The sequence below is a fragment of the Podarcis raffonei genome, chromosome 5 (assembly GCF_027172205.1).
Source record: "Podarcis raffonei isolate rPodRaf1 chromosome 5, rPodRaf1.pri, whole genome shotgun sequence".
NCBI lineage: Eukaryota > Metazoa > Chordata > Lepidosauria > Squamata > Lacertidae > Podarcis > Podarcis raffonei.
The window spans coordinates 1,960,646-1,972,974 of record NC_070606.1 but is presented as its reverse complement, the minus strand read 5'-3'; the positions used below and the strand labels follow the sequence as shown (position 1 = coordinate 1,972,974).

Below are 12,329 nucleotides of genomic sequence, written 5' to 3'. Positions count from 1 at the left end.
ACCCCCAGCCGTTTCCGCCCCTCCCTGCGCCTCAGACTACTGCGCAGGATGGGCGATGGCAAGGGCGTGCTTCCCTCCTCTCCAGCTTGCTCAGGAGCGGTGCTACGGCTCCCACTAGCATCCTCTGGTCCTTCCACCTCTTCCCCCCTGGAGGTGGGGCTTTCCTCCTCACCGGAAGAGGAACTGCTTCGCAAGATTTTCGGAGGCTCCCTCTGACACAACTGCCCTTCTATCTCTTGCCTCTGAGCCGATGGCAGTTCCCTGACAGTTTGACTCTTGTAAAAATGTTGTTCATAGGGAGGGTGATTTATTTAATAGTTTTAATCTTGGGTGTAATCCTGTATTGCATTTTTGACCATCTCTTGCTTCAGTATTGCACATTCCTTATGCAAAAAGACTCAAAAGTCACACTTGCTGTTGGGGGGGGCGAGGGGGAACGAGTCCTAACTCCTGACCAAAGGCGTCTCCTAAAGACTGGTGCAGGGACCTGAAAGTGTCACGTCTTTATTTTTAATGCTTCTTCCAGTATAATGACTTCTTGCATGAGCAAACCAAGTAAAGAATAATGAAAAAGAAGCATCAAATGTAGCCAGCAACGAGGTGCCAATAACCTTGAGACTTTGAAACTTTGCAAATGTTTGCTTGAGTGAAATTCTCCTGTGTATCACCAAATAAGTATGAGCTGAGGTCACTCTTGGCAAGAGCAGGACTCTTTTCCCCCTGCACAAACAGCATAACATGAGAAGAGGGAGTGGGTGAAGGAAGGGGGCAGGAAAAGGAATCAAGGAGGACTGGATAACATTGTAGACATAATTTTTGTTTGAACATACTATATATAAAAAAGCAGCTTGCTTTGTTTGCAGGCTTTGAGTACATAAATATACAAAAATTAGGGATGCTTTTGCTGTCTTTCTACGCCATAGTATAACCATGGCACAGAATTCCCTACTTAAAGTTGCATAATTCTTTGTGGTTCTCGTCCGGTGATATTTTGGGGGCTGCCCTGATTTAAGTCTCCACTCCAGCAAAATTGCCAAAATTCAACAGCAAAATTTTGCCAGGCTTATGAAACTCATGGCAACTGCCGTTTGTGAGTAGTCAACTGGCCACCTGATAGCTTGAGCCAGCCTCTGGCATCTGGGCCCGAGAAGCCCCTACTCCTAAAGAATTTTTCTGCTTTGTGACTTTCTCCTTTGTGAGATGAGGCACAGACCCCAAAGCCCCTTAAAACTTTCCTACATGCACCCTGTGAGCAGCAACGCAATTATGGCCGTTAGGCATGTCAGGTGTCTGCACTGGCAAGTGGAAGCCCAGGAAGGCAAAACAGCCGCTGCCACCAAGTTACAGACAGGCATCCAGACACACGCAGAGAGCTGCCAGGCCAAACAAAGGAGAGGGCGGAGCAGTATCTGTAAAGCCATGACATTTGCAAGGCATTTGCGGAAGTTCAAGGGGAAGGGTACACGAGCAGCTCCCCAGTGGCTGTTTGGCAAACTAGTTTTATTTTTATTTGTTTTATTTTTAAAATTTCTATACTGCTTTATATTTTTAACCAAACTCTCAAAGACGTTTACAGCATATTAATTCAATAAAACATAAATAAAACAATCTGAGGAAAGTCAAATACAGAGTATACAGTCAAAGCAACATAACAGAAAACTAAAATATTTCCTTTCTTTTTTAAAAAATATTTATTAAGATTTTCCATTGTAATACGTTAAAAAAATCAAAAAACCAAAAACCAAAAAGTTTAAAAACATAGAATTCACAATCCTTATTTTCAATAACATATTTCCCTGACTTCCCCACACCTCCCCCTCTTGTATTCCAATTCAAATTGTTGGTTCAACAAGTTCTTATCCCTAATTTTTAACCTTTTTATATTTAGTTCATTTTAAAAAACCAATTTTGCCTTATAAACATCAATAATAATACATCAGTGCTTATTCTTAAAACCTTTTTCTAAAGTCGGCCTAAATTCCCTTCCACGATTTCCTCGATTCTCAAACAGATAGCAAAAGTAAAAACAAAACAGATTATAATTATACACCCTTTGGATTCCCAAACTCCACCCCCCCTTGCCCGGTTTCAATCCCCAACAGACGTCCATCAATCAATCTACTATCAGCCTGGAGATCTCACGTCCGAGGCTCTTAATTCTCTCTCAGTTCCTCTCTGCTGGTTTTTTTGATAGTCCTTGGTATTAAACACCAAATCTCGGAGAAGCTCTAGTCCAATAGGGTCCATGTTTCTTCCAGCCAGACCTCCATACTTAAAAGTGGAGCCTGAATCTTGTTTCTTACTCCTTTCAAGTCCAAATGTCCCCAAAGCTCCAACTTCCACCTTAATCAGATTTGTAATCCTTGGGTCTTCCGATCTCCACATAAGGAGATCTCTCCATTCTTCAGTCTCCAATTCAAACCAAATTTTCACCATCAAGTTCTTATTTTCCTTTGTAACCATCATGTCAGGCCTCTGGCTCTCCTTTGTCTTCTGCAACATTACATCTCCTCCTTCCTTTTCCTCAGAAACAACATATATCTCTTTCTTCACACTCTCAAAACTCTCGAGTTTCTCTTCTTGTCCAGCTGCATGGGCTTCCTGAGTCAATTCCTTATCAAATTCAATGGATTTGTTTACTGTTAAGTCCAGAGTTGCAACATTTGTAGCCAAAACATCAATTTGGCCTTGTAGCTTTCCCAAGAGAAGAAACACTCTGTCCAATTCAGCCTGAATTTTCCCTCCTTCAGCCATTCTTGTAATGTCCCAAAATCCCCTCTAGAGGGATTTTGGTTACTTAGTGTTCCTTCCAGTTCAAATCCAAAAGTCAAATTAGTTTGTATCAGTTCTTCCTTATTTTCAACAAAGTATAGTCTAATTGTAACAAATATAGCCAGCAGAAGCAGCAGAAACAAAGTTCTCTTTTTCCGTCTTGACAGCTAATTTGACAGCTGTCAAACTCTTCGATGTCTTTTCAACAGGCTCTCTCGCGGATCACTCCCGGGTCCGGGGGGGTGGCACTTCAGCTCCCAAAATTAGCTCTTATCCTCCAGTAAAATTTCTTCTAGTGCCAAATCGTGAAATTAATGTCTTTTACCCAATAATAAAAGAAAGAATTCTCTCGACCTTAGTTAGCAGGTCCTTGCTTTAGATTGTTTACAGGACGGGGAGACGGACTTCCTGTTTACGCCTTCCCCGATCGTGCCTAATTCACAAAAGAAAAATTTCCTTAAAAATCCAATTTCCGTAATACTCACGGGTTGTTATTTTAAAGTCCAAATCACAAGAAGAAGTCAGCGCTCTCCGGCCATGGCAGCGCGGCTTCACTCCGCAGGAGAAGCAGTCAACTCTCAGCACCGCACTGCTCACCCCGTCCCCCGTTCCGAAGCCTTTAAAAAGGCTCCTTCGCAGGTAGGGGGCGCAAATGGTGCCCGCCGAGTCACCAGGTTCACAGGCTTCACCGCCTGTGATTTTTAATGGTCCCCGTGTCGCCGCAGCGGTAAGACCCTAATCCTGTGGAGCCGATTCCCTCCGGAGCTCGGAGGGAATCCGCCATTAGCCGATGGCGCTAACCCGGAAGTATCGAAAACTAAAATATTTTCTTAAAGATTTCAAAATAAAACATTACGAAGGAGGTCAACTACAGAATACATATTTAACATAGTGGGGCTGGTGAGTCTGGGCCTCGCCCCCTAGGCCAGGTGGAAAGGGCCTTGCAGGGAGCGGCCTTCATGCCTCGCATGAAGTTCCTAGCTGCAGATCAGGCACCTGGTGGCACAGGTTTTTATTTTCTTTAAGCTTCCAGTGCCATTGACCCACATGCCCTCTAGATGTCTAAAGATTTCCCTGTGCAAATTATTTTACCTGGGCCACATTGCCAAAGTTGCTGTCATGTTAATGGTTTATGTGGTCTAAAGGGTACATTGCAAATGCTCTTTGTAGTGCCTTGTCTTTTGTTAAAATGTGTGCTTTGCCATGAAAGGCATTTAAATCTTGTACAGTGCACGTAAGTAATAAGGGAACAGATGCATACGATTCCCAGGGAGTTTTGCCCCTTGAATTAAATTTTGCATGCACAGTTTCACATTTGCCCCCACAGCCGTTTACTTTGTGAGTAAAGGTAAAGTACAAATTAGACTCCCCCCAAAGAGCCCCCCCCCGTGTTTCTCTGGAAGGGGTGGCGGAGTGCTTCCTGACTGCACTCCGTGGGCAATTCTGCACCCACCCCTTTTATGTGGAGTTGGGGAAGAATTGCTTGATCCCAGGAAGGGAAGATTCAGTGTAGGCAATTAGGGTAGAGAAATACAGTATGTGATGTAGTGACACAGCAGGCTCCCTCTTCTGTGGGTGGGCCCACAAGAGGCTTTTTAAATATGTAATTTAATTTATGTGGCACCAGCACTTCTCTAACAGCACACTGGATTGGGAATAAATAGTCTAAACTACCTTGCTCTTTATTTAGAAACTGAATAGCCAGAGGTGCTGTGTGTGAGAGAGTAAAACAGCTTTATGACTATTGAATGTGGGGAAGGGGAGGGGAAATAGAATATGATTGTTAGCAGACCTTCTGCATGGCTTTTCCTTTTTATAATTCAGCCACCCATGTTGTCTCTGCCTCCCAGAATATGATTGCAAATAGACACTTGGAAAAGCTGAGAATACATTGCTGTTTTAAAAAACGAATAAAGCAAGGAAATAGTGTTACTGTTCTCCTGTTAATGTAAGAGGCAACAATTTCAACAATTTTTTCTAGCAGCATGAGTAGAGTATGCGTGCAAATTACGTGGGGTGATGTCCTGGGGTTTGCTCCTAAAGCCAAAATCTTGTAGTCAAAGCCCATTGGGTTCAATGACGGGTGGGATTGTCAAAGCCTTTTTTTTTTTAACTCCCCCCCTTTTGTACATTGCTTCCCCCCTTTTGTACATTTTTTGCCATACGTGTATAGCTGAATGCACACAAGTTAAATGTGCATCAGTTGTGGGCTTACTGTATTCCTAATGGAAGATTTTTACATGCATGATGAGTAATTACTACCTAAGTGTCAGTCACTAGTTTCCAGAGAGTTCTGCCCAAAGCAATACAGTTATACCTTGAGTTGAAGTAGCTTCGGGATAAGTATTTTCGGGTTGTGTGCTGCGGTGACCCGGAAGTAACGGAGCACGTTACTTCCGGGTTTTGCCGTTCGCGCATGCACAGACGGTCAAAATGATGTCACACGCATGCGCGGAAGCGGGTGAATCGCGACCCGCATGGAGGCGGGTTGCGTTCGCTTCTGGATGTGAACGGGGCTCCGGAACGGATCCCGTTCGCATCCAGAGGTACCACTGTATACAACATGTGGCCTGACAAAACACAGTAAAACACAATAATGAAATAAATGCTGTAAACAGGCAAGAACGCCACCCCAGCAGAAATGGTCTGGTTTCTTTGGAGTCACAATAATAGTTTGCAACACACAGAGTGGCCCTTCATGCCCTGGCTGGAAGGAAGGAAAGAAAGGAAAAGGGAGTTAGACAAAATCATTGTGGTGATTCGGAGGTGTTTAGTCCATCAGGTCATTTTTTCAATACCATGCCCCCACCCCCCGTCAGTCAGCTGACATCACTCTGAAGGGTGGGGGACGTCAGCTGATGGGCAGAGGGTAGAGTTCGATTTTGTGTAAGCTGCGTATACAGTATCAGGTTTACTCAAGTTCCCATTGCAGGCAGTTTTCCCACATCTAACGCAGTGAAAACGCCTTTCTGATCAAAATGAAGGGTCCCCCCCCTCCATTTTAGCAGTGTCTTGCTGCCTGCAAGGTGCTTTGAAGGCCTTGGTATCCTACATGATAGATCACCAGTAAGCTGTTGAGCTGCTTCTGGATTTGTCTTTGTGTAACATGGTAAATGGCACTAAGAACAGGCTGATTACAACTGGGGATTTATGTGGAGATGCTGTTACATGTGTTTTGTTTTTGATCGCACCAATCCCTTTGCTAGTTCTGCTGTTAGCCATTTTAGTAAATTCCTTTGCTGTCAATTTTCTTCTAGGTCTTCTCAGTGGGCAGACAGCTCCTACCAACATAAAACTGGAGAAACTGGATTCTCAGCAAGTTCTACAGCTCTGCCTGCGATACCAAGACCACCTTCACCAATGCGCAGAAGCGGTTGCCTTTGACCAGAATGCTTTAGTCAAACGGATCAAAGAGGTATGGAATATGCTGGGGTTGGAGAAGCAAAGGGGTTCTGTGAAGCCATCTTCAACAGCTCTTGCCCTTTTGAGGCAAGAAAAGCCCTTCAGCTTCCCACTTTATTCCCCCCACCTCTCATTTGTAACATGACTGGAGAAAACTGCTCTATAATTATGTCTCTCTGGGGGAGAGAATAGTAGTTTAAAGCAGGTTAAAGTCCTATTTACGCTAGTTGTGTCGGACCAAAGTGGTGGTGTTACAAGGCGTTGCCCTGCTCCACCCCTCTTCCCACCAACATCCACTCTAAGCTGCTTCTGTCACAGCTTTCCTCAGTTCCATCCACGCAAAGGTCCATCTGCCTCTTCAGCCATGGAAGCCCCTCTTACCAGCTTTATGGAGAGGAGGAATCCTCAGTCCAGGCTGTCATATGCGTTTTGGTCATCACTTTTGTTTTGATATTTTGCTTGGTTTAATGTATTTTTATTACACTTCATTGCATTGTAAATTACATCATGGAGACTTTATTTTTGTAGTAAAAAGTGATATACAAGTTAGATAAATCAAAGCAAGCTGCACTTTCCATTCTTCAGCTGCAGTCCTACTTTCTTCAGGTATCATCTGTTTTAGATTATAAACTCCTGTAAATACCGACCAATTTCTTGATTGTGTACATCTCCTAGCTGTTGTAGATGCTTGATAGTTGGCATTAATATTGCATTTGAGCAAATATGTGGAGAAAATCATTGACCAGTGAATGTTGTTATCACTTAGATTGTTAGATCATTGGCTTGTATTACACAATTCAACATACTCTGTTCTAAACAGGTAATAATTGTGCAAATGTCACGATCAGTGTTTCTGCCCAACTTCCTTTTGCAAACCAGATTGTACCACTGTCTCTTTTCTCTCTTATTTTTCTCCCTTTCTTAAAATAAGCAATGAACATAACATGCTATTTTTATTGGGTGGTTGGTTAATCTTTACTTACTTTCCATACAGGGCAGCCAAGATTCATAGTTAGCATGACTCAGAACTCAGAACTTCCATATGGCTAGATGAACAATAATGTGATTCACTGCATTTATTGAATGCCTGCAATCATTTCATGCTGCGTTGAATCCCAGTTCAGATGTGAACCATTTTTATTTTGGTCAACACATAATCTGAAGCCAACTAATTACACAAGGTGTGAATGTATCTGCAGATGTTGATGACTCAGATTACTTCGAAATCCAGCAATTTCTTTAATTGCCAACTTGAAGAAACTGTGCTAATTCAAATAAAGCCTGTAAACCTTCCTGAAACTAGATTCATCTTTCTGTCATTCTCTGATGGTGACTGCTCTTGCTTTTAGTTTGAGTGGAGAACTAACCGGGAAGTCTAACTGCCAACAGAGGGAAACAAAACAGCTTGTACAGTGGCACCTCAAGTTAAGTACTTAATTCGTTCCGGAGGTCCGTTCTTAACCTGAACCTGTTCTTAACCTGAAGCACCACTTTAGCTAATGGGGCCTCCTGCTGCCGCCGCACCACCGTCGCATGATTAGGAAGTCTGTTCTGCACAATGGTGTTGGAGGAAGTTACCCATTATATATCACACGAATGCCATATCTTAGTGTCCTTTAGGTACTTGTTGAAGACTTTTCTCTATCAGCAAGTCTTATAAGTGAATATTGGTATCCACGTTCATATCTGCATTGGATTTGAAATTGATTTTATATATGGTAATAGTTTTTGGTGGGTTTTTTGAATAGTTTTGTATGTAATTGGGTTTTTGTTTTTAAAATTGTTTTATTTATCTTAAATGCTTTTGAGTTATCTCATAGGAAGTGATTCATGAATGAAATAATAATGTTTATTTTTTAACAACAGCAGCCTTCACGCCAGATTCCCCCAAGCATTCATGCTGCTGGCTTATTCCCTGAAAACAGAGAAGTAGTTTAGACATGCCTTGAGGAAGTGTGATAACAGAATTTCAGACAGGAAGAGAGCTCTCTACATGGGACTGCCTGTACTGGCTATCTGAACTGGAGGCCAGTGCAGTGCAGAGAAGCATTTGTCACATAATGTGTCTGTTTTCAGCGCCTGTCCTACGCAGCAGTAATTAAGGCCTAGTAAGAATGGATGAGAAAGCAGTGGCTCTCCTGATGTTGCTAATGATGGATGACCCTTCCATTCTTGTATGGTGCCCAGTTGTTGTATGTAAGTCACTGGAGCTGTAGACCCTGTAAGTAAACGCCAGCCAAATTCAGTAGTAAAGAATGAGAGATTGGCACTGTGCCACTTCCCAGAAACAGAGTTACTATTTAGCCTCCAAAGAATAGAGCGGGATGTTATTTGTGGCGTAACTTTTTTAAAAATTGGAGTTGATTTTCCATTACCTCAGAAGCTTATACAAACCAGAAAATAAATGCTCTGGGCACTATGCACACACCACAACTACACCCACCCAGCCCATAAATGGTTTCTACTAAAGCCAATAAATTGCTTCTTTGAAGCATAATTGTGGTGAGCGGAGCACAGCAGGGAAGAGACTGGCAACAGCCCTGAAATCACCTACCTGCACTGTAGCTAGGCTTGAAAAAGCCTGTCTACTGGGTAAAATAGAAGGCTTTTCCAAGCCTATCATGTTCCAGTCTTACTCTCAGAGAGGTTGTGGGCATATTGAGCCCTTTTAAGCCTCTGCCTCCAGGCCATCTCTTTCAGGCTCCACCACATTCTGGAGAACTTCCAAGTCCTTAAAGGGTCAACCTTCTGGGATGAAGATGGGCCCTTCTTCTCTATTCCATAGCTCCATGTGCTGCTGGAGCAGTGAGGTACTGTCAGCGGCATTTGTTTTTTCAGGAGAAGGTTCCCATGAGGTCCTGGTGGTATGGAAATTCTTCTGGGGGCTCAGACATAGCGGTCTCCTGAAGCAACAGACAGGGCCGTCTTAAGCATATCCAGTGCTGTGGTGCAAAGATCCCTCCAGTGCCGCCGCCCCCCATTTCCCAGAGTTGTTGACCTTTTTTTAGGAAGCTGACACCCGCTTACACATTATCTCTGCTTGGGAAAAGAAAAAAGCAGGATATATTCTCAGATGCATGTGAGCCAGCCAAAATCTGACAAGTCACTCCTGGACTTAACCTGGCACCAAAATGAGAAAAAATGCTGAACTTCGATATACCTCAGTCAGTAAAGCAGGAGACTCTTCATCTCAGGGTTGTGGTTTCCAGCCCCCTGTTGGGCAAAAGATTCCTGCCTTGCAGGGGGCTGGACTAGATGACCCTGGTGGTTCCCTTCCAACTCTGAATTGTTCTGTTATTCTATCTGAAGGGCTGTTCGCAGGGAAGATGGAGCAGACTTCTTTTGTGAGAGATGCTTGTGGTGTGATTCCTGCGCTGGAGGGGGTTGGTCTAGAGGACCCTTGGGGTCCCTTCCAACCATCCAGTTCTGTGATACTATGATTAAAATACTCCAAGAAATAAATAAATGGGCTTCTCTGTGGCAGTCACTGGAAAGGGCTCCAGGGGTGGCCATCCCACAGAAAGTTTGGCATGTGCCCTGTAGCCCAAGCCCCATTCACCAGGCGAGACCCGGTGGGCTGAAGGACCGCTCCTCGGTGGCAAGGGGGCTGCCCAGGAGAGCTTGAGTACGTGACGGCACCTCTGAGGGATCTCGGCCGGCCACCTCAGCGCCTCCCTTGCTCCACCTCGGACTCTGGGCAGGCGGAGGGTGGCGGAGGCAAGGCTGGGCTGTGCGCCTAGTGGGAAGCACACAGCCTCTAGGCAGGCTGAGGTGCGCACAGGCCAGCAGAGGCGTAGGGAGGTCAGGTGGTACCCGGTGCAGAAAATTTCTTGTCACCCCGCCCATTGTGGTTTTTTTTCACCTGCAAAAATGGTTTTATGTTATTTCATATTTTCTTACAAAGGAATGTGGATTCTGAGCCTCTGATAACAAGCAGGTGACTATGGACAGATACTTAAATCTACAGGATGGATTGTGTTTTGGCTTGTGTTATTTTATTTATATTTATTTATTGTCTATTTATTTATTAAAATTTATTTTAAAAAACCAAAACAAAAAAAATCACAGCAGTAAAATCAGGAAAAATTAACAATCCTACTTTAAAACGTACAAAAGCTAAAATATTAAGATTAAAATTACTTCAGCTTCCTAAGCATCTAGGTATGCTTGCCTAAAGAAGAATGCTTTTAGCAGGTGCCTGGAAAGAGTCTAGCAAAGGCACATGCTTTGTTGAAATTTCAGCCTTCACAACATAGGAAAACGGCTAAGTAAACAGCTATTTTCATGGAGGAGGGTCAAGATATTAAGTGATATGCATGAAATTTCAGATACAGCTATATAATCCCTAGTGTAGTAAGATAAGGCCTTTGGAGCAGGCATTTTCTAAAAAAAAGTTTTTTATGAACCGCCCTAGTAGGGCAGTAATTGTTCCTTGATAATTTGTCACCCCCCCTCCATTATGGCCCCTGGGGAGACCCGCCCCCCCTTTCCTACGCCCCGGCTGCTTGGCTGTTGAGCAGCAGGAGCCCCACTCCTGAGGTGGCAGGCGGTGGAGGCTGCAAGGCCGGGCGCACTCAGTCTCTGGGCAGGCTGGCTGCACCTCAACGCCTCCTGCTTGGCGCTCCTAAGCAACAGCCGGAGCCTGAGTCCCGAGTCGGCGGCAGAGGCTGCAAGGTCGGGTGCACAAAAAACAAGCATCGCTGCACGAGCCGAGGTGACTGTTGAAGCCGGCCAATGGAGCCTCGTGTGAGTAGCGTGCTGCTGGGCTGGCCCTACACCAGTGGCGCGCAGGGGACGGAGCCATGGGCAAAAGAGCTCTGCCTGCCTGCTGCTAGGCTCTCTCGGCTCTTCCTGGACGACTCAGCTCAACTCCGGACTCCCCGCAGCACCCTAGGCAGCAGGGAGCGCCCTGATTCAGCACGCCAGCTGCACCACTGGTTAGAGACGGGCCTGGCAACAGATCCAGAACCTGAACCTGATCTGGACTCCATAGCAGGAGACACTGAAGCCCTTGACTCTGTGTCTTGACCACTGCTGGACAATAGGGTCATTGTAAAGCCTAATTTCAGCGCAGAAACAGGCCCTGGTGTGCTCCAGGAAGGGCGTCTGTGGGTAAATGCCCTCGGACATCCCATTGACAACCCCTGCCAATGAACTGGTTAGAAAACCTTGGATCAGTTTTAAAAGGTGCCTTTGATTGATCACTAGACTTTTATTTATACAATTTGTAATGGATCCAGGGGGTGGGGAGTTTCCCCCTTCCTTTCTGTTGAAGAATTCCCCATAAAAAGCATCACAATAGGGGAGCAGAATGTAAGCGAATGAAACGCAGGATAGTTTTCTGTTCCATGCATCTCCGCAGGGTTCCCAGTCCCAGGCACTCTTGATGCCACACTTGGTCTGCACCAGGTTGGTCATACAAATATTTTGAAAAGCCACAAGCAACAGACAAACAATTTAGATGATTAACTAAATTATCCAAGAATACCTCTTTTAAGATGATTCCATTTCTGACCCATGCATGCTTAAAAAGAAAGATGTGCTTCTTTTGGCATTGTTTTTAATTATGTGCAGTGCATATAGCGAGGCTGTGCTCAAATACCCCCCTCCCCCGTCACAGCCTCCATTGTGAGCTGAATCATGCACAGATTCAGCTAATGCACCTGCAGCAGTTTCCACAGTCAGTAGCATGGAAGACCTGGCGCACGCTGGAGTGTGTGTGGAAGAGGGACCTGTGCCTCCCTGTGCCACAGTGCCTTAGCGCAGCTTCCAGCTGAAATTAGAAACTCTGGATAAGAGTTTGGCTGTAGAAAGCACCAGCTGCTAGCTGAACAGAAGAACCTGATTAACAGCAAATCGAAAGCCTGCAAATCAGATAGGATGAACTTTGACGACACATTTTACATAAAAATATTTTGCCCTTGAAACAAAAGCAGTTCACTTAGTTAAACTAAAAATCAGTTGAATTTTAGAAATAAAAATATTGAAAGATGTACATGTGGGGAATGGGAGAAGGAGGAGGACAGGATTTCGGTAAAGAATGCACTTGGGGAAAATATGCTTAGAATCAGAGAGTCATGGAATCTTAGATTTGGAAGGGACCCAAGGGTCATCTAGTCCAACCCCCTGCAATGCAGGAATCTCAGCTAAAGCAT

General features: G+C 44.5%; 2 protein-coding genes across 3 annotated transcripts in view; one reads left to right on the top strand and one right to left on the bottom strand.

The window, feature by feature from the left end:
• MANSC1 (MANSC domain containing 1) overlaps positions 1-12,329 on the bottom strand; it is a 292,156-nt gene that overhangs the window by 25,340 nt on the left and 254,487 nt on the right. The window lies entirely within an intron of this gene.
• The window catches only part of BORCS5 (BLOC-1 related complex subunit 5), a 37,548-nt gene that overhangs the window by 11,059 nt on the left and 14,160 nt on the right, over positions 1-12,329 (top strand). For both annotated transcript variants that reach the window (XM_053387538.1, XM_053387537.1), the window contains exon 3: positions 6,030-6,187. In XM_053387538.1, the coding sequence (XP_053243513.1) occupies positions 6,030-6,187 (158 nt within the window). The remainder of the gene's footprint in view (positions 1-6,029; positions 6,188-12,329) is intronic.